The 26,135-nt window shown below is 40.6% G+C and overlaps 1 protein-coding gene across 2 annotated transcripts in view; it reads right to left on the reverse strand.

The window, feature by feature from the left end:
- The window catches only part of PDSS2 (decaprenyl diphosphate synthase subunit 2), a 288,760-nt gene that overhangs the window by 26,453 nt on the left and 236,172 nt on the right, over nucleotides 1–26,135 (reverse strand). The window contains exon 8 of one of the 2 annotated variants that reach the window (XM_011282517.4): nucleotides 1,451–3,283. The exons of the other annotated variant lie outside the window; for it this stretch is intronic. Within the exon in view, the coding sequence (XP_011280819.1) occupies nucleotides 3,125–3,283 (159 nt within the window). The 3' untranslated portion in view covers nucleotides 1,451–3,124. Of the gene's footprint in view, nucleotides 1–1,450; nucleotides 3,284–26,135 lie in introns of those variants that run through there. 2 annotated transcript variants of the gene reach the window in all.

Below are 26,135 nucleotides of genomic sequence, written 5' to 3' on the forward strand. Positions count from 1 at the left end.
TTAGCAGACTGTAAGAAGGTGTAGTTGGTAAAGTTAGGAGGAAAAAAGTGTAGGTAGAAGGATAAAGAACACGAAGGGAGGAATTTCATTTTAGGGGATAGGGAGGATTGAGCACATACAGCCAGCAGGGGAGACACTGACGATTTAAGAATGGGGCCATGAAGGAGGCAGGAAGGCTACAGGCTCGAGATCTTGGAAAGGAGGAAAGAGAGGCAGAGGAAGCAAGAAAGAGGTGCTACTTGGAAGACTCCGGTGGGGAGGCGGGGAGTGAGGGCAGGCCAGGTGGTCAGAGGCGGTCCCCTCGGCCTGCTTCTCCATCGGTAATGGGGGGGTATGCTTACCTCCAGAGCGTGACTGTGGGACTCAAACAAGATGGCCTGCACTTGAGGCCCTCGTTATCACAGCCTTTACACACTTAACAAAGACGGATAGGAAGGAGAGTGCGGGTGGTTTCAGGAGCCTGAAGTGAATGAGGTTTGGAGGGGCCAACTTGCAAGTTGGGGGGACCAGCACAATGCCCAATGAATGAATTCTTCCCTCTAACAAGAAACTGGGGATGGGAGGCGATGGAGAGGGGGTCGAGGGGACATTCCGAGGCCAGAGTCTTACCTAGTCAGCAGAGCCTGCACCCAGGAGACAGGCCAAGGGGAGTGATTAAAGCATGTCTTGGTGCCCCACATTTCTCCCTCAGCTGCCTGAAATTATAAGGACGTAAGAGTTAACAAATATCCCTGAAGAAGGGGCATGAAGAAAGAGTGTCAGTATTTAATACTGTAGGGTTAATGAACGAACCTGTTAGGTTTAACAAAAGCCTGCCAGGACGCTGGGAAGCGGGAACTCTGCTCAGTACAGAGGAAGGGCTGTCAATCAACACTGGGGGCGGGACGCCCGAGCCAGGGAGATGAAAGGGAGGTAGGAAGGTCCCAAAGAAAGCAGAAAGGCAGGTGTTGAAACAGAAGAGTCCAGGATTACATGCCATACAAAGGAGAGCTAGGGATACTTTAGGCCCTAAGCTTCGAGGCAGTTTAGGAAGACGTTTGCCGTAAAGTTTTATACATTCCTTTATAGCCTCTCCCTGGGTTTCACCTTTCCTCCTCCCAGAACCTCACTTAGCATCTTTGTTATCCAGAGTCAGAAATGGCAGACTGTTTTTTTTTTAAGTTTATTTATTTATTTTTTTTGGGGGGGGGGGGGAGAGAATGTGTGTGTGTGCGTGTGTGTGTGCGTGTGTGTGTGCATGAGCAGGGGAGGGACAGAGAGAGGGAGAGAGAGAGAATCCCAAGCAGCCTCCACACTGTCAGCACAGAGCCTGACACGGGCTTGAACTCACAAACCATGAGATTATAACCTGAGTAGAAATCAAGAGTCAGAAGTCTAACCGACTGAGCCACCCAGGAACCCCAGAAACGGCAGGCTTTTAGAGAATAAAACAAAGCTGGAAGGGACTTCATACATTCTCTCATTTAATTTTATTTGACAGATGAGGAAGTGGAGGCTCAGAGGGAAGTGACTAACTCAAGGTCACACAGCAAACCAGCTGCTAAAACAGAATGAGAAGAGCCCTCGGGTCCTGCCTTTTGGTACCTGACCAGCTGCTTAGTAAAACCTACCGCTCTGTGTAAGCTCCTGCACCTCCAGAGAACACTGAGCACGGCTCCTCCTTTGTGCAAGTTAATGATTAAAACCTACTCTATCTAAAGCATCTAACCATAGTTACTAATTAAGCCAATTTCTGTGAGAAAAGACCATTTCAGACAGAAGAATGTTCACTTTTGCTACATCTACAGGCCTTCAAATTATAGTAGCATAAACAGTAATCACAACATTTTAAGAATATTAAAAAAAAAATCATAATATGATACCTTAACCTCTGTCACTCACATTTTCTCGTCCTGATAAAATGGTTTTGTAACTTCTAGAGGGAGGAATTAAACTAAAATAACTTCACTGGATGTTTGAGTGAATGAGGTAATAAAATCTGTTTGCTGTGTTCACTGTCTCCAGATAGGGCTGTGATTACACCACATAAGGAAGAAAGGTAGCTGAGTCTCAATCTAGATCATTTATGTAAACTCAGCCTTCTTGTCAACGGTGTTCTCAGATTGCATGCACGCAAACCGCAAAAATCATCTCCTATGAACCACACAGAGACAGTGTCTGATTGCAGGCCTGGGAGGTTGCCTATATTTTCTCTGTAATTGGAGGTCTGTGGTTCAAGACCAAAATTTGACATTCTGAATTAAAAAAACAAAAAAAAACCAAAAAACCCCCCACACCAGTATATTCCCCAGAACAACGGTTCTATATCTAATACTTGTAAAAGTTAAAGGTATTCTCTATACCAAAATATTACAAATGAATACAACATACTTAAAAAAAGTTTGGTTCTTTGAAATGTGTTTGAACAATATTTGGTCTCCCAGAAGGAAACAGAAGCCTTCCTACTACAACCAAGTTAACATTCGAGAGCATTTTAATCTAACTTCGAATATTTGGCATTATGTTTTTCACAAATTTTTCCTAAAAAAATGTTACAAAAACCATGAAGCGTCAAGTATATTCATACTGTACTTACAAATGCAGAGACATAATTGCAAGAAGACAAAGCACTTTTTTTTTTTTTTCCTTAATTACTGAACGATCCTCCATTATGTCAGATTGGTCACTAGTTTTTGATCTGACAGTCCTCTCCGGCTGGCAGTGATAGTGTTTCTCTTGACACCTGCAGCTTCCAGTTTGCTCTGTCCTCTCTAGAAAGAAAACCACAGGCCACCGCCCTGGCGCCATCCCTGGCTCGGTCCAATCAATAAGGACTTATTTCCTGTCCATTTGCTGAGGTCACAGGAGCGAATCTCATTAATTATTTCTGCTACTGCAGCCTCAAGTGTGCTTCTGGCGTGACAAGTGAAAACTGCTTGACCTTTTTTTCTTCTAATTTTGTTTGTAGCAGTTCCAAAAAGAAGCCAGTATTCATTTAGCAATGTGATAAAAGGAAGGAAAAAAAATGTATTATGTTTTTAAAGTCATTAACACATTTAGTTATTTCATCATGAAAGCTCTCCTGATCACCTCATTCCCCAGTTTTTTTTCAGCTAACGAACAATAGTGTCTTTTTAATTTGGTGTCACGAAAATCTGGTCACAGCAAACACAATGTTTTCTAAAGCAGATCTGGCCTCCGAGGGAGGAAAGCTCTCCAGGGCCTCCAGTGCCTTGTTTCCATGGTAACGACACAGGTCAATAGCTGAAGTCACACCTTTGCCAGCTTTGATTGTTTCTCGCAACTGTTAAGAAACAAATGCACAATAAAAGTCAGTTTTGGAGGTACCACAACTAAATTGGGGAGGGGAGGTGGAAAACAAAGAAAGGGGGAAACAAAATTGATTCATTGTTTCTGCTGTGTTCTTTTGAGGTAAAGAGGACATCATTCCCCAATGATTCTGAGGCACTAACATTCCCTAAGGCTGCTAGGTGTCTCTGCTCCAGAGCAGCACAATAGGCTCCAATCAGCCTAATTACACCTCCTCCCTGACTCCCACCCCTTGATATCTTGAAATGTGCCCTGCTGGGGAATGGCGGTAATGAAGGCAGAGGGCATTTACATGTCTGGCATTTTGAATTCAGCAGCCTGATATTCTTATGCGAAGAAGGCTTCATTAACATCCTAGTTAGTAACTTTTTTTTTCCACCCTGTATGCTGACACAATAGTTCATGTGAAAATTCAAGAAAGACACCTAGTTTAGATCTGAACACTCCATTTTTAAAACTAAAAGCCTTTATTTGACCGGTTAGAATGAACTGAAACACCCGTTTGTAAAGAATAAACTCTTGCCAACAACTGGAGTTAATTTCTAACACCTCTCTTTGATGGGGAAGGACCAATAAAAGGGTTATACTTTAGAGCTGAAAAAGATTTATAATGATTTGGGCTGTCCCCTCCCCTTTCCCCAAATTCCATGTTCTCTTTCTCCATGAACACCTCTGCCTAACGCCCTAAATCAGAAGCCTGGGGGGGGGGTCCCCCCTTCACACCCCATTTCTGGTCAGGTACCATGGCTGTAGCAGTGCTGCTCACCCTTGACTGAACTTTCTGGCCCTGAGAGACTGGGTGGGGCCAAGGGACAAGTTCTAGTCCATGAATTACGAACGATGCACGTCACTTCTGGGCTGCAGCATTTAACCACCCACATGAGTCCCTCCAGAGCTTTCCCTTGGTGGATCATCCAGCCATAGCGGAAGAAGCTCCTCGTGTTGGATTCCCAAGCAACCACGCCGAGCACCAACCACAGTGCCTCTCCAACCTGCACAGGACATGTAGTGCGGGCAAGAAACACATCTTTGTTGTCTGAAGCCACTGAGACTGTGAGGTTGTCTGTAGCCATCCTGACTGAAACAGCCACTAAGTCCTAGCTATTCTATGTCTTTTACAGCTCTCCAATGTACCCTCCGCTCTTCATTGTCATTGCCACTACATTAGTTCAGGCTATCATCATCCCTCGTCTGGGCTGTTTTAGGCAAACCACCTCCTAAAGAGTCCTCCTACAACCAGTTCTTTGCCCTGAACTCCATCTGTCATGCTGCCAAGGAGATCTTTATAAAATGTGAATGTGATCAGCTTAAAACACTTCACTACTTTCCGAAAGCCTTAAGAAAAAAGAGTCCAAGCTCTTTCATGAGGCAATGGAAGTCCTTTCCTGATCTAGCTCTTGCCCAGCCAGTCCCCGCCCCCCCCCCCCCCCAGCCTCTTCTCCCTTTTATCACTATTTAGGGAGATTGCTTGCAGTAATTTTCCCGTATCTGCTCCCCACCTTCAAACTTCCCAAAGTCCACTGAAGCAGAATACACTCAGCTAGGATGAGAGCCCTAAGGAGCTAGGTGGCCCTCTTCCTTGGGGCTCCCCAAGTACCCCGTGCATATCTGGAATACAGCATAATTATACGGTGTTGTACTTCAATTCTCCATTCCCATATCTATCTCTTCATTAGACTCTAAGCTTCTGCACACTGCATGTAACATAAAGTCTGCTTTATTCCTATAATCACACACAGAAGAAAACAGAGACCCAGAGAAGCTCAGCAGCTCACCCAAGATTATAGGCGGATAGTGGCACAGTTGTGGTCAGAAGCCACGGTTTCTAATACCCAGTCCAGCGTCACTGAATACTGCACTATCCCCTCTTTCCAGGGGAGGACCCCCCTCACCCACCACCATTTGTAGCATTTGCAGATTTTTGTGGTATAAAAACTCCCATCATGGCTGATTTCAAGCTACCAAGGGTTGTGGAATCACAGAATTCTGAAATATTTAACAATAGGCTCTGAGCTGGTAGGACTCGGCTTGTACACATGTTGGGCTGCAGGATGCTTTACCCTTGTTTTGACATGCAGCTCCTAAGAACATTCTCATACATAACTAGAATATTATTATTATAACTAGGAAAGTTAACAATAATTCTCTATCATTATCTAATATCTAGCCCATGTGCAAATTTCCCCAATTGGCTCTAAAATGTCTTCTGTACCCTATTTTCACCCCCCCCCCCAAATCATGATGAATCTTGGTTTATGAATTGCATTCGTTATGACACTTTAGCATTTTCTTCCCTATGATATTACCATTTTTGAAGGACCGGGCTGTATTGTGCAATGTTTTACATTCTGCATTTCTCTGATTGCTTCATTTAGTTTGCTTTATAAACTTTATTCAGCTAGGCCCAACTGAATATTTGATGGTGACAATGAAGGGTAATTCAGATTAGGGCAAAAGAGTACCCAGGAGATATCACTGAACATTCCTCAAGCCCTAGAAGAGTTAATTTCTCTCACCAATGACTGCTGTATTTCCAATTAACACTCAAATCTTCTCTCTGCAGAGGCAGGCTTTGCATACCAAGGGACCTGATAGCTACCATGAGTAAAATGCCCATTTCATGATTCAGCAGTAATCTAATCCTTCATGGAAGGTATTACTCCTCACAGACATCTGTATACACTCCTACCAACTAAAACTAAACTATTGGCTCAAAAGTAATCCTTTAGTGGGGCACCTGGGTGGTTCAGATGGTTAAGCATCCGACTTTGACTCAGGTCATGATCTCACGGGTTGTGAGTTCGAGTCTCGTGTTGGGCTCTGTGCTGACAGCTCAGAGCCTGGAGCCCGTTTCGGATGGATTCTATGTCTCCCTCTCTCTCTGACCCTCCCCCGCTCACACTAGGTTTCTCTCTCTCTCACAAATAAATAAACATTAATAAAATTAAAAAAATTAATCCTTTAGATATAATTAATAGACCATAAATGAGACTTTTACCATAAATTAGAATAGGCAATTGATCTATCCTGACAAAACAATCTCATCCTTTGTAAATAAATGTGACAAAAGACATATTAAACCAGAATTCCTAAACTTGGTTGACCAAAGATTCACCTGGGGAGCTTTAAAATGCAGGACCTGGGCCCCAATCCTAGAGGTGGGTTCAATAAGGCCGAAAAATACTTCTTAGGTCATTCCAACAATTAGCCAGATTTGGGACTAACTTACTTGCTGGGGTATGTATTTTGAGTGTTTTAAAATAGTTGTGTTGGGTTTATACTGTTTTAACCACACTTCCAAGTAGTTGTCTTTGCAGTGATCAAATTCAACTCAGCCATCACGTATTGGGCACTGAATGGCCTAGGTATGAAGTAGGGGTGGGAGATACAGAGACAAACACAGTTGCTGCCTCCTAGGACCACCTGTCAGGGGGCTTCCCTAGGACTGAAGAAATGGAGGGGGCTGAAAGGAATACTGAGGAACCAGACCTATGGCCTTGGTTCTAATACCTGCAAGAGATAAGGCCACAATTAGGAAAATTCTTTCCACTGTTGCCCTCACCTACATTTTGACTGGGCAAATCCCCAACTAATGCATAGACAGAACTTTCCATATTAGGGTATGTCTAGAAGTGCTGGAATGCTCCCTCTGGCCTTTATGGCTTGAAACCCATTTCAGCCGCAGGAAAAGTGACACAATAAAATACAAAAAGGTGAATTACCAGTCTGCGTTTTACTTCTCTGATATAGCACTTTAGGGCACTAATATAATTAAATCTCTAATTAAGTCAACTGAATAATTGTATAAGTGCAGCATCACCTGCAATAAATTAAGTCCAAATCCCTTGCTAGAGGATCCAATTAAGGATATTAACACAGAGAGAAAAAGATGCAAAGTACTTAAAGTTAAGTGCGTTATTATTTAACATTTATTAAAGGTGTTATTAAACACCTTTTCAATGATAAATGTTGCTTTTATGAGACCCTTCTGAGAAATCATTGTATGCCTCTGAAAATTATTCGGTTCAAAAATCCTCTTAAATATTAAAGACAAGCCCCTGCCATGAGATCTAAGCAGCTTTAGCAGAATTGGACACAGCAACCACTTGTCTCTAATGAAACCAAAGAAAAACTTTAAGACCCAGAAGAAACCCAAGCCCAATCTTATCTTCTCACCTTAGTTTGCAGGAGAAGATCTGGGATGAGATCGGTTAAGTGATGTGGACAAGAGGCACTGGCAAATTTGAGAAATGGCCTGGGTTTCATTTCTGCACATCAGAACCTTTCCCCTCTATAGCACTAGAACAGATTCGGAGATAACCCCAAGTTTTCTTTTGCCCAGAGTGCTTACAGAGAACAGGGATGCTAACACTTGTCTGGAACAGGGGGAGACCTTGTTCTGTAGAAACTGTAAAAGAGAGTAAGGAGTATAAGCGATATGTTAAAGGGAGTATAAGCGGTATGTTAAAGGTTTTTTGTTTTTTGTTTGGTTTTTTTTGGTGGTTGAAAACACCTGGGTAAGGATAAAAGGAAACAAATGGAAGCCATGCTCTTAAGGGAAGAGACCGCATACCTCACCAAGTGAAGTGGACCACACTTCCCTAGCAGGGATTATGAAACTGGAAGAACTGTAAGATGCTGCAGTGATAAATGTACGGTGTACAACTTTTGAACATTTAGTAAAACTCACATTCTAATAGTTGGTAAATTCTTGGTGAACCTGATTGATAATCTTAGGTATCAGAAGATAGAAGAAGCACATTTTGCTTAAGTATGTCAACATAATTGGATATAAAGGTGATAGAAATCTGGCACAAAAAAAAAAAAAAAAAGTAATGCCATCCTAGTATTAGAATCGGTGAAAGAAAGAACCAGCAGGCATGGGTTTGGACACTCAGACTATAAATCAGAAAAGCACATTTAAAAATCAGCAGGAGCGCCTGGGTGGCTCAGGTGGTTGGGCGTCCGACTTCGGCTCAGGTCATGATCTCGCAGTTCATGAGGTCGAGCCCTGCACTGGGCTCTGTGCTGACAGCTCAGAGCCTGGAGCCTGCTTCGGATTCTGTGTCTTCCTCTCTCTCTGCCCCTCCCCAGCTCATGCTCTGTCTCTCTCTCTCTCCCAAAAATAAGTCAACATTAAAAAGAGGTAAAAAAAAAAATTGGTGAAAAGACTGCCATGATTCCAAGAGATCATAAAGAGAAACAGCTCAAGGGTGATGAGGGCCTCTGAAAAACTAAATTTCAACAACGATCATAATTAATTATGAAAGAGATTAAAATAAATGGCTACAGAATAAGCTCTCTTGGGGCTCGGATTTAAAAAGGTGTAAAAGGAGAAGCATATCGTCTCCTCCACTGCTGAGTTCCTGTTGAGCACCTGCTCTGCACAAAGGTCCACTGTGGAGATAGGATGCGATCCCTGATCTGAAGGAGCTGACAAAGGAGAGGCACAAAGCTATAAAAATTGTGTGGGAATCCACCCATAAGTCTGTATTATCACCAAGACACGTGTCACACGTTTTTAAAGTGCCATTCCTCACAGAAACATGTTCAGACACAACCCTGTCAGAATTTGCTAAAGACTGATGGGGGTACATGGGGGAAGGAGATGATGACAAAAATAAGGGGCATTAAAATGTAAAGGCTGTATGTCGAATAAGAACAAGTAGGGGTGCCTGGGTGGCTCAGTTGGTTGAGCATCGACTTTGGTTCAGGTCATGATCTCACAGTTGGTGGGTTCAAGCCCTGAGTCGGACTTTGTGCTGACAGCTCAGTGCCTGGAGCTTGCTTTAGATTCTGTGTCTCTCTCCCCGCCTCCCCTCTCTCTCTCTGCCCCTCCCCTGCTCACGCTCTGTCTCTGTCTCTCAAAAATAAATAAAGATGTTGAAAAAAATTAAAGAAAAAAAAGAACAAGTATCCTCAAATAGTTGATAATGTATTATTAAGGGAAGACAGAGAAGAAACAGAACTAAAAAATGAGTTAAAAATTGTAAAGATTAAAATAAATTCCCTGAAGAGGGGTCTTTAGGGATGAAACATGCATTCAAAAAGCCCACATGTTGTCGGGGAGCCTTGGAGGCAGCGACCATTCTGCCTTAGGTCTGGCTTCTGGTATCGTTTGCATTTCAAGATGACCTACCACTCCCATTCCAAACATAGTATTATAGTCCAGGACAAATTATCGTGTAGCACCCCACTGAGTCTCCTCCAGTGAGAAAGCCGCTTGGTTTTCTCACTCACTTTGTCTGATGTGTCTGAGGGCACTTCCCTCCTCTGTCTTCCTCCTCACTCTGGAGACCTAGTTTCTAGTCTATGGCACCTTCACAGAGGCATCCACTCACCTCTGTCCTCTTCTTGCTTATAGTACACATAAATGTCCTTCCCAGCTACTGAAGGACTGTAAGAAATCTCAGAGATGAGAGATGCAACTGACAAATGTCTTCAAACACGGCACAAAAGAAAAAGATGAGGACAGAGGTACATCTGGAACAAAGACCAGTGAATTTATGGGCAATGATGGCAAAATTCCAAAAATACGTTATCAAATAAGATGGTTTTTGAGCTCTAGAAAAAAGGCAGTGATGGTCGCAGCCCTAGGATAGGTGGGTCACAATGAGCAAGTCATTACAAAATATTCTCATGTTTCTTTTTGATACGGGCACTCACTGTTAGCTTCAGAAACAGTAAAGATAGAGTATAAGTGGGTTTTAGAAACTTAGTCCTTTGTGGATAAGACAGAGAAATGGGGGTCTGGATTAGAGTATGGTAATATAAATTCAAATATGTAAAATAACTACTAGAAAATGTTTGGTAGTATTTTGACCAGAGTATTTATTGAGTATTTATTTTGAGCAGAAAAGTGATCTCTATCATTGTACTATAGGACTCAATATTCAATTTCATCTCTTCAATAAATGGTGTTGAAAAAAAAAAAGGAGAACCATATGCAAAAGAATGAAACTGGACCACTTTCTTATAGCACATACAAAAATAAACTCAAAATGGATTAAGGACCTAAATGTGAGGGGTGCCTAGATGGCTCAATAGGTTGACCATCCTACTCTTGATTTCGGCTCAGGTCATGATCTGAGGGTAGTGGGATAGAGCCTTGTGTCAGGCTCTGTGTTGAGCATGGAGCCTGCTTGCCATTCTCTCTCTCTTTCCCTCTGCCCCTCTCCCCTGCTCACACACACTCTCTCTCTAAAATAATAATAATAATAATAATAATAATAATAATAATAATAGATCTAAATGTGAGACATAAAATCATAAAACTCCTAGAAGAAAACATAGGCAGTAATTTCTTTGACATTGACCTTTTTTTTCTAGATATGTCTCCTCAGACAAGGGAAACAAAAGCAAAAATAAACTACTGGGACTATACCAAAATAAAACAGTTTTTGCACAGTGAAGAAAACCATCCATAAAACAAAAAAGCAACCTACTGAAAGGGAGAGGATATTTGCAAATGATATATCCAATAAGGGGTTAATATACAAAATATATAAAGAACCTATACAATTCAGCTCAAAACACCCAAATAATCTGATTAAAATTGGGCAGAGGACCTGAACAGACGTTCTTCCAAAGAAGTCAGAGAGAGAAGGACAAATACCGTATGATTTCACTTACACGTAGAATCTAAAAAACAAAACAAATAAGTAAACAAATAGCAGAAACAGACCCATAAATACAGAGAACAAAGTGATGGTTGGGAAGGATTGGGGGATGGACAAAATGGGTGAAGGGGAGTGAATGATACAGGCTTCCATTTATGCAATGTATAATGGGGGGCATAGAGATAAAATGTACATCACTGGGAATATGGCCAACGGTACTGTAATAGTGTTGTATGATGACTGATGGTGGCTACATTTGTGGTGAGCACAGCATAACATATAGACTTGTCAAATTACTATCTTGTACACCTGGAATAATGTAATAGTATGTGTTGACTATACTTCAAAAAAAAAGAAAAACAAAAAAAACCCTCAACTTGGTTTTCTTTCCTTTATCACAGTTCTGTGGATTATCTGAATGAAGATGGAGAAGAAATACACATTAAATTTTAATTTTCAGATGTCATGCAGCCAAGAGAGAAAGCTAACACATGGATAGCATCAAAGTCTTACTGGTTTTGACATGTTGAACCACGACTGATACTAGTGAGGTGATATGTAATAGGGATACATGTGTATAGTTGTGAATTTAGGTTTCAAAAATTAACTGTAAAAGTGGAAGTCTCAGTTTGGGAGTGATTCATAAATAAGAGCTGAGAATCTTTGATAACCACATTTTCTACATAAGCCAAGACTGTGATACAGATGAAAAAAAAAACAAAACACAAACTTCGGCAGCATCTGAAGATGCACATGTCCAAAACATGGGCAGGAATGGTCATGCTGCAGTGTTTGATGGTCAACTGATGTTTAGAAAACTATGTTCAGTCCTGGATGCCATGGCCATGTGTCAAGAGGAGCATTCAAAATAGACTGGGTTTGGGAAATCTGCGTGGCTCAGTTGGTTAAGCATCCGACTCTTGATTTTGGCTCAGGTCATGATTTCATGGTACATGAGATTGAGCCCAGCGTCAGGCTCTGCATTGACTGTGAGGAGCCTGTTGGGATTCTTTCTCCTCTTTCTCTCTCTCTCTCTGCCCCTCCCAGCTCACGATCTCTATCTCTTTCAAAATAAATAAACAAACAAACAAACAAACAAACAAACAAAAAAACCAAAATAGACCAGGTTCAGTATTAGGATGAAGTTATTTGAAAACATGTCATCTAAGGAATGTTTACCCTGGAGGAAAGAATTAAAGGAGATGAAAGCCATCTTCAAATATCTAAAGCAATTAAATGGAAGATGGGGCAGTCCTGTTCTATATGCTTCAGGACCCAGAACAAAGAGCAACAAGGTGAAATTTCTAGGAAGCAGACTGCAATTACAAATAAGAGAGAGCTTTCAAATAACTAGAGTTGTCTAACAACAGAAGAATTAGTTTTGACAAGGTGTGAACCCCCTGTTTTTGGAAGTCCTCAGCAACTGGATGACCACATCAGAGAAAGTATGAATAAAATTCTCAGGAGACATGGCAGGTGGGACAAGGCTGCCTCCGAAGTCCCACCCAACACAAGGATTTTAGCTGATAGTGCTTCAGTTGAAAAGTCTTCCCAACTTCTGAGTGGCAAGAACTGGTACAAAAGGAAAAGCTATGATGAAAACCTTTCTCTAGTATGATAAACATTATGCTAAACAAACTGCAAACAACAGAAAATGCATTCCTTTTTACTTAGAACCATAAATTATTTGCAAAAGTCTACAGAAAAAAAATCTACTGATTTTAATTATCTTATTTCAATCAAAGGAAAGGAAATGGAAACAAGAGAATTTTTAGTTATTTCCTCAATCACATGAACTCTTGGGTAAAATTAAGAGAATGGTACGCCTACTACTACTACTAATAACAGCAGCAGCAATAACAACAATCTCATAGTAATTATGTGTGCCCAGCACTAAGACATACATATCTTCAATCCTTACAACAGCCCTATGAGGCAGATACTAATATTATTCTCATTTTATAGATGAATAAACTTAGGCAAGAGTAAGTTGCTCAAGGTAATGCAGAAGGTAAGTGCTAGAGTGAAGATTCAAGCAGTTCTTGTTCTTTTTAAAAAAAAATTTTTTTTCAACATTTATTTATTTTTGGGACAGAGAGAGACAGAGCATGAACGGGGGAGGGGCAGAGAGAGAGGGAGACACAGAATCGGAAACAGGCTCCAGGCTCTGAGCCATCAGCCCAGAGCCCGACGCGGGGCTCGAACCCACGGACCACGAGATCGTGACCTGGCTGAAGTCAGACGCTTAACCGACTGCGCCACCCAGGCGCCCCAAGCAGTTCTTGTTCTTAAAGTTTATTATTTTGAGAGAGAGACAGCGCATGTGAAAATGGGGGAGGGGCAGACAGAGCGGGAGAGAAAGAATCCCGAGCAGGCTCTGCACTGTCAGTGTGGAGCTGGATGCGTGGCTCAAACTCACAAACTGCAAGATCATGACCTGAGCTGAAATCAAGAGTCAGATGCTTCACCAACTGAGCCACCCAGGTACCCCAAGTAGTTCTTGCTCTTAACTAGCATGGTATAATGCCTTTTCTTTCTCTTACATGAACTGGAAAGCATTTCAATTTCATTTGAGAAGAGAACACATATCTATGTCATAATATAATTTACAAGCCCGTGCACAAGGGCAAATTTTTTCATGATACATCACAGATTTAAAATAGTACATTAAGTCAAACAACTTTGGATAAAACCATATTTACAGAGATGACAGAAAATTGAAGCCATCATTATGTTAATCATGCACCTCTATTACAATATACACATTTTTAAAAACCATAACTAAAAGTGCCATATGGCTGCAGGACAAATGTCAGTAAGAATTAGAAGTAGAATATTTCTTGGCCAACTAATCTTTGACAAAGCAGGAAAGAATATCCAATGGAATAAAGACAGTCTCTTCAGCAAGTGGTGCTGGGAAAACTGGACAGCAACATGCAGAAGAATGAACCTGGACCACTTTCTTACACCATACAAAAAAATAAACTCAAAATGGAAGAAAGACCTCAATGTAAGACAGGAAGCCATCAAAATCCTCGAGGAGAAAGCAGGCAAAAACCTCTTTGATCTTGGCCGCAGCAACTTCTTTCTCAACACGTCTCCGGAGGCAAAGGAAACAAAAGCAAAGATGAACTATGGGACCTCATCAAAATAAAAAGCTTCTGCACAGTGAAGGAAACAATCAGCAAAACTAAAAGGCAACCAACAGAACGGGAGAAGATATTTGCAAATGACATATCAGATAAAGGGTTAGTATCCAAAATCTATAAAGAACTTATCAAACTCAACACCCAAAAAACAGATAATGCAGTGAAGAAATGGGCAAAAGACATGAACGGACACTTCTCCAAAGAAGACATCTAGATGGCCAACCAACACATGAAAGAATGCTCAACATCACTCATCATCAGGGAAATACAAATCAAAACCACAATAAGATACCACCTTACACCTATCAGAATGACTAACATTAACAACTCAGGCAACAACAGATGTTGGCGACGATGCAGAGAAAGAGGATCTCTTTTGCATTGTTGGTAGGAATGCAAACTGGTCCAGCCACTCTGGAAAACAGTATGGAGGTTCCTCAAAAAACTAAAAATAGAACTACCCTATGACCCAGCAACTGCACTACTAGGCATTTATCCACGGGATACAGGTGTGCTGTTTTGAAGGGACACATGCATCCCCATGCTTATTGCAGCACTATCAACAATAGCCAAATTATGGAAAGAGCCCAAATGTCCATCGATGGATGAATGGATAAAGAAGATGTGGTATGTACATACAATGGAGTATTACTCGGCAATCAAAAAGAATGAAATCTTGCCATTTGCAACTACGTGGATGGAACTGGAGGGTATTATGCTAAGTGAAATTAGTCAGAGAAAGACAAAAATCCTATGGCTTCACTCATATGAGGACTTTAAGAGACAAAACAGATGAACATAAGGGAAGGGAAACAAAAATAATATAAAAACAGGGAGGGGGACAAAACAGAAGAGACTCATAAATATGGAGAACAAACTGAGGGTTACTGGAAGGGTTGTGGGAGGGGGGATGGGCTGAATGGGTAAGGGGCACTAAGGAATCTTTGTTGCACTATATGCTAATTTGGATGTAAATTAAAAAAAAAAAAAGAAGTGGAATATTTCTACATTTTATGTTAAGAATAAAAGGCCAAAAATATTTTACTTGATTAAGTATATTCTTCAGGTCATACTTTTTTTTTTTTTTAAACAAATAGGCACTGAATAAGACTCAGATGTTATCACATCCACTATTGAGTCAGAAAACAAAACTAATATACTAATATATTTTTACTTAAATCTTTAATGATGAAAACTTATTTTTACTAAAAATGTCAATGCAAAACTCTGACTGCAGTAACGGCATTTGGGGTTTCACACAATCAAAGGACACTATTACCTCATGTTGTTTCCACTATTTTTAAAAACCAGCCTCAGGGTTCATACTACTTTTAAGTCATTGGATAAACGATTAATGAGTTAAAAAAAATTTTTTAATGTTTTATTTTCGTGAGAGAGAGCGACAGAGTGCGAGCAGAGGAAGGGTAGAAAGACAGAGGGAGACACAGAATCTGAAGCAGGCTCCAGGTTCTGAGCTGTCAGGACAGAGCCTGATGCGGGGCTCAAACCCACAAACCGTGATATCATAACCTGAGCCAACGTCAGACACTTAACTGACTGAACCCCCCAGGTGCCCCAGGATTAGTGAGTTTAAAATGACAAATATAATTTAGCCCATGCTTTAACATTTTTACTGTTCCCTTATAAAATATCAGAGTAGTTTTTCTTTCGTAAAACAGCCTGTAAAATTCCTGTAATATGTATTTGTATTGAGCTTTAAGATATTTTTTAATAAGATCTATTTATTCTTTTGCAGGATTAAGATCATTCTGTATAATTGTGCAAGCCTATGTGACACACATGGCATTTATTACACTGCTCTCCTTTTCCCGTGAGTCCCTGGACCTGAAGCCCATGGAGATGGGTGGTGAGGGAAGAGGTGGGCTCTAGGAGGGACAAAATACAACTATTTCTACATATGGCAGTTTTTCAAGCACCCTGGAGCAGAATACCCCAGATGAAGCCACACAGGAACCTTTTTTAATCTAATGATGGGAGGAGATGTTCTCTTCCTAAGACTGGTTAATCCGTTTCTGCTGTTCCAATAATAATAAGAAAAACAATTGTAAAGAAGCAGCGAGCAAACATTAATAAGGAAACTCTGGACCTGGACATGTGTAACCTCGGGCTTCTCTAAGCCCACCTCACCTGTAAAATCAGGAAGATCATCTTTATGCCACATGACATTATTATGAAGAACAAATAAGATGATGTCTGGCAAATTACGCTGACATCAGTAAAATGTTACTAAGGGGTGCCTGGGTGGCTCAGTTGGTTGAGCATCTGACTTGTGATTCAGCTCAGGTCATGATCCCAGGAGTTATGGGCTCAAATCCCACGTTGGGCTCCACACTGAGCATGGAGCCTGCTTAAGATTCTCTTTTTCTCCCTCAGCCCCTCTCCCCCACTAATACATGAAAGTGCGCATTCTCTATTTCTCTCTCTCTCAAACAAATAAATAGAAATTTAAAAAAATGCCGTTCACATGCAAGACTTGAAGAGGAAGAGAGCATGGGAGTTCATTACAGAACTTAGATGTAATATTACATAATGCACCTGGCTTTAACATTCACAGACTATTTTACATAGATTCATGAAGTTGTTTTAAATATTTTAAATCTCCAGATTATTAGTGAATTGGAAACATGCTAACTTTTGAAAAATGAATTTCCAAATCATCTGGACCACTTAAAATTGAATCTATTCCTCTGAAAAGGTAAAAAAAAAAACATGATAAAGACAGATTTGGTACCATTTTTCTTGCCTTCTCCACACATTTCTATTAGGCTCAGTCTAGATGGTGTGTAGCCTGCTGTTGAGAGTGAGACTTCAGTTCGGCCACGCCACCCTGAATGTGCTGTTGCTTCCAATCTCGGAAACAGGGCCTGACCTAAGCAGGGCTGGGCCTAGTGAGTCCTTGGGTGGAACAGTGAGGTTTCAGAACTGATTTCAAGGCTCAACATCTCAGCGAAGTACATTTATGAGTCCACAAATAGCTTCATAACCGAACAACTCGTTTCGCACAAATTACGATGTCTGATTATATATATCCCTGTTATATGTACAAATAACCCCAAACCAGACATACATACATACATACATACATACATACATACAATTTGGTACTCCTACATGTACATATATGTATGTACGTATGTATGTATGTATGTATGTATGTATGTATGTATGTATGTATTTTAGAGATATTTTCACGCAGTTAAAAACATTTTGCTGGCATACTCAAAACTGCTAAATTGTTGACCCCTTGGCAGAGAATTCAGGCAAAGTAGTCTTGCTCCTTAAGAAAGACAGGTTAGAGCGCCTAGGTGGCTCAGTGGGTTGAGCGACTAACTTCAGCTCAGGTCATGATCTCACGGTTTGTGAGTTCGAGTCCCGTGTCAGGCTCTGTGCTGACAGCTCAGAGCCTGGAGCCTGCTTTGGATTCTGTGTCTCCGTCTCTCTCTGCCCCTCTCCTACTCTGTCTCTCTCTGTCTCAGAAATAAACATTAATAAAAATAAAAATTAAAAAAAAGAAAGACAGGTTGACTTATAGCTCAGGGTAGAAGCAGAGGTATCTGATTTCAAAATATATATATTTTTTTATTAAGCATTTTTTTTAATGTTTATTTTTGAGACAGAGAGATAGAGCATGGGCAGAGAGAGAGGGAGACATAGAATCCAAAGCAGGCTCCAGGCTCTGAGCTATCTGCACAGAGCCTGACACGGGGCTCAAACTCACAGACTGCAAGACCATGACCTGAGCCAAAGTTGGGCGCTTAACCGACTGAGACACCCAGGCACCCCCAAGATGTATTTAAATGGAACAAAGTGTACAATTTAATTCTTAGTTTATGAACTTTCACTGGCATTTGATAGGATGGACATTTGAGGTTAGTAAAATGGAATTATATTAAATTGAGACTTAAATTGCATAGGAAGAGCAATCATGTCTTCTGAAAGAAAATCCAACTATTTATAAATAACCTCAGATTTATCCATATTTTTGATTCAAAAGCCATTTTCAATTTAGTATCATATTCCAAAGAGGAACTTAATTCTACACACTGATATTCAAAAAGCAAAACATATCATAGGTTGTAGACTGCAGCAATGAGCCACTCTTTGTAGCTTTTTTAGGAGTAAATCAACAGCAAACTCTGTAATCTCATGACTAATACTATGCTGGTTATTTAATTAAAAAGAAAACTATGGGACAAGAGCAATCACATCATGTAGGTATCCAACAGTCCTAAGGGTTATTTGAGGAATACATAAACTACTTGAGTCTGTATCTTACTTACACACTTCTTAAATCCTCCTCGTATCTCAATTGTTCATCTGCTTTAGTATTTGGATGCTGATACCTGGGGATCACTTGCCTCAAAACTACCACTGTTACCTACATGACCCTAGATTCCTAACATCCTAACATGTATCCTGATACAGCATGAGCTTGAAACACATTTCTGACTTCCATCACTAGAGTGCATGTCAAACAGCAGAAAAACTCTATCTATTGAGAGTTATGACAATGACATATCTTCCAGGTGGCATCAGACTGGGGGCAAATGCAGGAATCAATGTATGGTGTGAAGAAGTTACCCTGTATTCCACGTAAATATAACCACACCTGCAGGATTAATACCTCTTTCAGATACAGTTTTCTATGTTACGGTGTTACAGAAGGTAACATAGATCTTTGCCTCCCTCAAGAGAATGGTAATGACAACTTTTTTTTTTTTTAATTTTTTTTTTCAACATTTATTTATTTTTGGGACAGAGAGAGACAGAGCGTGAACAGGGGAGGGGCAGAGAGAGAGGGAGACACAGAATTGGAAACAGGCTCCAGGCTCTGAGCCATCAGCCCAGAGCCCGACATGGGGCTCGAACTCACGGACCGCGAGATCGTGACCTGGCTGAAGTCGGACACTTAACCGACTGCACCACCCAGGCGCCCCGACAACTTATTTTAAATGGTTATATCCATAAAACCTTCTTGGAAGAGTGAAGAATGCTTGCTAGTTAAAAAAAAATCACAATAATTATTGCACTAGTTCAGCATAAATCCTAAGACAGACACTTACTAGACAATCACTATCTCTCTATAGAATGATGCATACCATTTCCTAGATGTTTGTAAAACCAAAGCCTGTATACAAATTCTCCCTTACTTCTTTTTTTAGTATGTCTAAAGCACCTTAAGAAGCAGTATGGTGGTGAAGAATACACAGTGTGGAGTTAGCAAACCTGGAAAAAATCATGATTCTGTGAGATAGTAACTGTGAACACTGTTAACGTTATTTGATCTCTTCTCCATAAAATGAAGGGATTCAAGGGTAGAATTTGATAGAACCATTTGATTAAAGTGCTTCATGTGTCTTGAGCAGACTGCACGATGAATGTATACTAGGGCATGAATACTAGGGCATAAATTTTAAAGAGATCACAGCACGCAGAAAAGCTTACAACCTTTTCTAACAGGTGCACACAACTCTTGTTAGGAATGGATCAAAGATAAATGTTAGTGTAATTTCCCTAGATCTAGAATAGGGAGACCTTCCACAGGGGGCACCATTGCACTATGCAGGAATCCATCTTCAGGGGTATATCTCTGGCTTTATTATGATGTGGTGAATAGGTACAATCTTTAAGCAAGCCAGGAAGTCAAAGACTTGGGGGAAAGGGACAGGATCCACTCATCCAAAATCTTTAGTAGCATCTTACACATCACTAACCAAATGTGGCAGATCCTGTGATCTCTATTGTTATCTCAGTAATTCTGTTTGAACACTGAGGTGGCACAGCCACCTTGCTATTACAGGAAAGGTAGTTAAGCACATCCAGGATTAGTACTCTGCCTTATGTAGTAAGTGGAGAAGCTGAGTAGTGCTTGCAGACACTGTTTAGGAAACATGGGGGGATGGCTTCAGACGTACCAACTAAACAGATTACACCTTTCTGATAGACTAATCATGTTGAAATCACAAAGCCCCTCAATTCTGTATAAAACTGGGCTGCAGAATTAGCATATGAGCTTGGAAATATATCAATGTAGGTAATAACCAGGACTTCTAACTAACTAAAACCACAGTCAGCATCTACTTGGTGGTGCCTTTTTTGTTCTCTTAAAAAACATAATTTTAGAAAGCCCATACCTCTCCACGTTTTTTATGATGGGGAGAGAGAGAATAGTGTTTCCTTCAGATCTAGTTAAAACAGTTTCAATGGATTAAATAGGCTCCTCTATGGGGACAGAAGGCTCTATCCTCTACATGAAGGCATATAGGCACTTCCTGTGCACAGGTGGCTCCTGATACCACAAACTGGGAGCAATAATTGAATCCAGCTACCCCACAGTGCAGAGCATTCACCCACAGAACCAGCCTGGAGGGCACTGTTAGTTAGCTTTCTAGACTAAGATTCAAAAGGTTATCCCAACTGAATCTTTGTTTCAACCCCAGGGAGTGCAAGGCATGGAGGATAAAACGATTTGCTTAAAAGTATACTTGGGAAGAAATAAGAAGAACAAAGGTAGAGTTAAATATGTCTTATAAATTAAAAGAACAGAATATAGGCACAAACATTTGGTTTATCTTGAGTCCATTCATTCATTCATTCAACAAATATTTGGTATGTAATATGTGCCAGGCACTGTGTTAGGCCCTCAGAGAACAATGATGAGCAAAACCAGACACAATTTCAGGCTTACGACTAAGAACTGGTCTTCACTAACAACCTAAGTCTTAGCCTCCTGATGAATGTTAGGTATTATGCAGATATGTAATTTTTAGAGGCCAGTAATTCAAAATGGTAATTTCAAGAATGAGAGAGATTGTCCCACTAAATATTATTGTTGCGAACCAATTTAGCAGTTTACATATACAATTAGAAACCCAAGATCAACAAGCTAGGAATATATGATTTGAAGAAAATAAAAAAAGATTTACAACTGCATAGAGGATTGAGTTCAAATAATATCAATACTATTTGGGTTAACAACTGAGAGAATGGCATATTTTATGATGTCATAAAGAGGTTTATTATTGATAGTATTTAATAATATTATTCATGATCCACAAAGGAATAGAGATTATGATCATCAAATCTGTTGATGCCATGGAGGTATGTGGGAATGCTAACACCTCAGAAAGCAAGAATCTAATTTTAAAATAACATTAAGAAATTAAGGAATAGATCATCAAAGCAAGATGATAGTCACTGGGGACTTATGCAAAATAATATACTCAGAGATTTAAGGAGTAAAAACTAGCTTGATGACTGGGGATGAATGAACATCCAAAGAGCAACTGTTTTGCAAAAAAGACCTAAGGGCTCTACAACTCTGGTTCAAGATACTATTACATGAGTGATTAGAATTTATTTTTGATTAAGAGTTTCACATGGTAAAAAAAAGCCATACATACAGACAGAAATTAATGCTTGTTTTTCCATCAATAGTAATTGTATTTTATCTTAAAAAATGTTTTTAATGTTTATTTATCTGGGGGTAGTAAAAGAGGGAGAGAGAAAGAATTCCAAGACATGGGGCTTGAACTCAGGAACTGTGAGATCATGACCTGTGCCAAAATCAAGAGACAGTTAACCCACTGAGCCACCCAGGTACCCCAATAATTGTATTTTAAAGGAGATACAGAATCCAAGAGTAGCTGTAAAAACTGACTTTGGTTAAGTTCATTGTTTTAAAAAAAGATTACAGAAAACCTAGGGGCGTCTGGGTGGCTCAGTCTGTTGAGCATCTGACTCTTGATTCAGCTCCGGTCATGATCCCAGGGCTGTGGGATCGAGCTCCACCTCGGACTCTGTGCTGTGGGGAGACTGCTTAAGATTCTCTCTCATTCCCTCTGCCCCTCTCCCCTGCTCACAGTCTCTCTCACTAAAATTATAAATAAATAAATAAATAAATAAATATCCATTATTGCTGCAAGGAAAAACACCTGTCTGAAATATGATTGTCAAAAGAAAAATAACTGGTTTTATCTGACTTTTAAGGGAACAAGGAGTGGGGGATTTAAAACTTTCAGATGGCAGTCCTGGCGGTATCTTCCGGCACCTTTCCCTGTGCCGTGGTTAGGTCATCGGATCAGCACTGGCAGTGCCTGTTCAGTGTGCTAGGCTTCTGTTCTCTTCAGTTGTCTTCCGGTGCTCCAACCACTGCTTGAGTCCCAGCACAAAAACTCACAGTGTGCAAAAGTTACATTCTCCAGCTGTGCATTTCTGCCTGTTGCCAGAGAAGTATGTAGTTTTCAGGAATCTAAAATTAAATTCTGGTTATGTCACTAAAAACATGATTTCAGGCAAGGTATTTTTCAATTCTTAGTAGCGCAGGTCATATCTGAAAAAATTCTAATTCAGATCTGACCCTATATGTCAGAAACAGAAATCTTAAAAAAAAAATACAGCGCATTTATTTTAAAACATGCCGAAATGTTACCACCTTAATGCCTGTATTTATATTTTTACATGCTGTCTTCCAGTCTTTATCAAGATTTTACATCACTGTACCCATATCATAATGGTATTTGGATTTTTTCCATTAAATCCTATTATAAACACTTCATTTAATTAGACCACAAGTCCTTTACGGGAAAAGATGGGAGAAGGGAATGATGATGCTTTTACATAGTCTTTGTTATTATCACTAAAACAGAAATCCTAAATGTAAAGACAACTTCAGGAGGTTAGAGGGAACAAGAGATTTAGCGCATACAGCAGTGCCGTATGGAATACTTTACCAAAGGAGCTAATGTGAAGCCCCAGGGTAGGAGAAGCAGCATCTGCCCGAGAAAGGGGTACACGGAAGAGAAAACACAGTAACATCTGGTCTCTAAATGTGCCAATGTGAAAAATTCTCACAGCCAGTTAGCTAGGGTTATGAGAAAGAACGAGCAGGCAAAAAACTGCCTGCCAAAAAAAAAAAAAAAAAAAAAAAAAAGAGTCTGGCTTTGTCAGTAAAGAAAGGACAATAATATTTACAGAAAATTTTCTATACTCAAGCTTCAAAAAAGTGGAATTTGGACTCAATACGCAGCAAAATGGTTGAAGCAATCTATGGCTAAAAGGGCAAACCTTGGAAAGGAGAACTGTGACATGAGAGGAAAGACTCTCTTTCTCTTCTTGAAGGGAAGTGATGATATGTGATCATGCAAATGCAAATGTCTGCGGACAGCACTGTTTGCTTGTGGGAAGAGAATTTTAATGTGTACCCTATGCAAATGCGTTTTATAATAAAACAGAATGTGCAAGGCCTTCTGAGGGCGGGGAGGGAAGCGGCAGCTCCAGACGCCGCACTTGAGAGTGGCGGGGACGCAGCCAGAAGCGTGTGCCACTCGCAACCCTGAACAGACTCCAGCAGAGAGGGCACGTCAAAACCCCACTCCTTAAAAAAAAATCTCTCTTACGTTCCACCGAGAACTGGATGCCTAATGAATTAACACCTGCAAGATCTTTCTTTACCCAGTGCTTAACCTTGAACAACTCTGTGCTTAGAGTGAACCCCAGGAAGAAGACATTAAAAAAAACAACAACTCTTTTCTGTACTGAGTCATGGGGAAAATGGTAGGAACTGCACAGTAAAGACTAGAGATGACTATAAAGAAAGCTCCCGAAAACATTTAGAGTCTTTGTGTCAAAATTAGCATGAATGTCAAAGCCCATTTAAGGCCCGGTCGGAAGCATTTGTGAAAGGGAGCAGGAGGCCATCACAGTGGTGACAGAGTCTGGTTTTGACCAAGTACTATCTATTGATATCTGTGTATCTGAAGCAGTTATTAAAAAGAAATTGGGGGAAAGTCTGCATCCCTACACTGGAGATATTTAAGCAAGCCATTTTGAAAGTGTTAAAAATTAAAATTGTAGAAAGCCGAACCATAGGTGCCATGTTTTGCCTGAAGTGGTAAAAATACCATCTGCCTCAGTCTTTTTAGCAGCAGGCTTATTTCGAGTAGCAGTAGGCTAAGCTGCAGGCATACGCTCAGCTCCAGCTGGGGAAAATACACAGACGTTTGTAGATGTTTTTCTAAGCAAGAGTAGTCAACATATTCGTTTTCTTTCAGACATATATATGTTACCATAGCAAACCAAGCATCAATGTGGTCCGAGAAGCTTCTCCACCAGTCCCAACCCGTACCCATAAATTCCTACAATTCAATAGGTGGCACTCTTCCCTCTAGCACTGCACCAAATCAGCTGCACTTAACTGTGGGGCCAGAAGCCTGGGAAACGTGGAATAGTCTTGAGAAATACACACTCAGGGTTGCAGACCAACCACTGTAATTAGGATCCACACAGCATTGCATATAGGGGCTTAACTGTTAGCACTGGCTTTTTGGGTCATGGTTCACTTCTGGTAATTATATTCTGTCTAATAAGACTTCTCCTGAAGTTTTAACTAGGTAAGTAAGACGTTCTTGTTTTTCTATTTTAGAAGCTACTGGGTACCATCGCCTTTCGGTTACTCAGCTCCCAGCCTTGCCCAGACCCCAGGTGGATGAGTTCCAGCAGCAGGAAGGGCACTCCCATGACTGTCTTAACCACTGTACAGAGGCAGGAGAGACAAAATGAATTAATGGTTGTCAAGTGCTTTGATATCTTAAGATGAAAGGCATTGTAGTACCGTGAAGCATTCATATCCAGACTCTATCGCAACAGGAACTCAATTAAAAAGTAATTCAATTTCTCATCTGAGGGTTTGAGTACAGACCACTGTTTTGCTGAATGTGACAGTCTCAATATCCAGCTGAAACTGATTTTGAAATGATCACCTCTTCCTTTGATTCCTCGCCATTCTGAGACTGACAAAATTTGAGAGCTGGCCTATACGGCCACAAAAGCACATAGCCAAAATAATCTCCTATGGTCCTCAAAACCTGACTTTTCAGATAAAATTTGGCTTTTGGGTAAATACTCACCACTTGGAAATAACAAAATTTCCAGCAACAAACACATTTCATGATGGTCTCCAAAAATGGCTCCTGAGTTTTTCAAATGTAGAGTTACAGATAAACCCAAGGGCAGACCTAAGCTGCTAAGCATCAGTCAGCATGAGCACCATGCCCATGCAAAACAGAGATGCCTAGACCGTGGGTCATGACATGTGTTACTAAGGGCCCGTGGTACACTGCGTAAGAGACAATATCACAAGCTACACCCTGCAGATATCTGCCCCATACCTGCTAGAGATGGACATAACCTTTTTTTCCCATGTCACTTGTGTTTAGGTCTGTGGAAGGACGATAAGCCTAGATGAATTGCTTAGATCAAGCTATGGCCCTTAAATGTCAGAACCGCACCACATATTCCCGAGGGGTGGGGTTCTGTTTACTGGCACAAGAAATATGATCACTACACACTTGTGAAGGCAACCATAGGACTACTGAACATTGAGATGGACTATGTGACATAGTCAATATATTCTTTTTTTTCTTTTTTAAATGTTTTTAAAAATTTATTTGGCGGGGGGGGGGGGGGGAGGGCGGGGAGAGGGAGAGAATCCCAAGCAGGTTCTGCACTGTCACTGCAGAGCCCGACATGTGCCTCGATCTCACGAACTGTGAGATCACAACCTCAGCCAAAATCAAGAGTTGAATGCTTAACTGACTAAGCCACCCAGGTGCCCCTGTAGTCAATATATTCTTAAAATGGCTCCGTGAAGTCTACAATCCTCAATTCCAGACCTCCCAGAACCTCCTGCACTTCTAGAATAATACTAATGCAACTCATATGCATACACTTGACAAGACCTCCTGTACATAAAGCCTGTGCTGGGTACAAATGATGCGACCATGAATAATGTACCTTCAGAGCTCTTACATTCCAATGGAAGAAAAAAACCAGAAGCAAGAAACTAAATGAAAATAATAATTTTAGATTATGATAAATGTTAAGAAGGAAAAATAGAGCAAAGGGGGAGGGGCTACTTTGGATAGGGAGGTCTGAGTCAAGGAAGCATGTGATGGCACAGCCTACATCAGCCTTGTTCATGGTGGCAGTCAGCACTAACACAGTGCTTTGCACATATAAAGTATCCAATAACTGGTGG

The sequence above is a fragment of the Felis catus genome, chromosome B2, assembly GCF_018350175.1.
Source record: "Felis catus isolate Fca126 chromosome B2, F.catus_Fca126_mat1.0, whole genome shotgun sequence".
NCBI lineage: Eukaryota > Metazoa > Chordata > Mammalia > Carnivora > Felidae > Felis > Felis catus.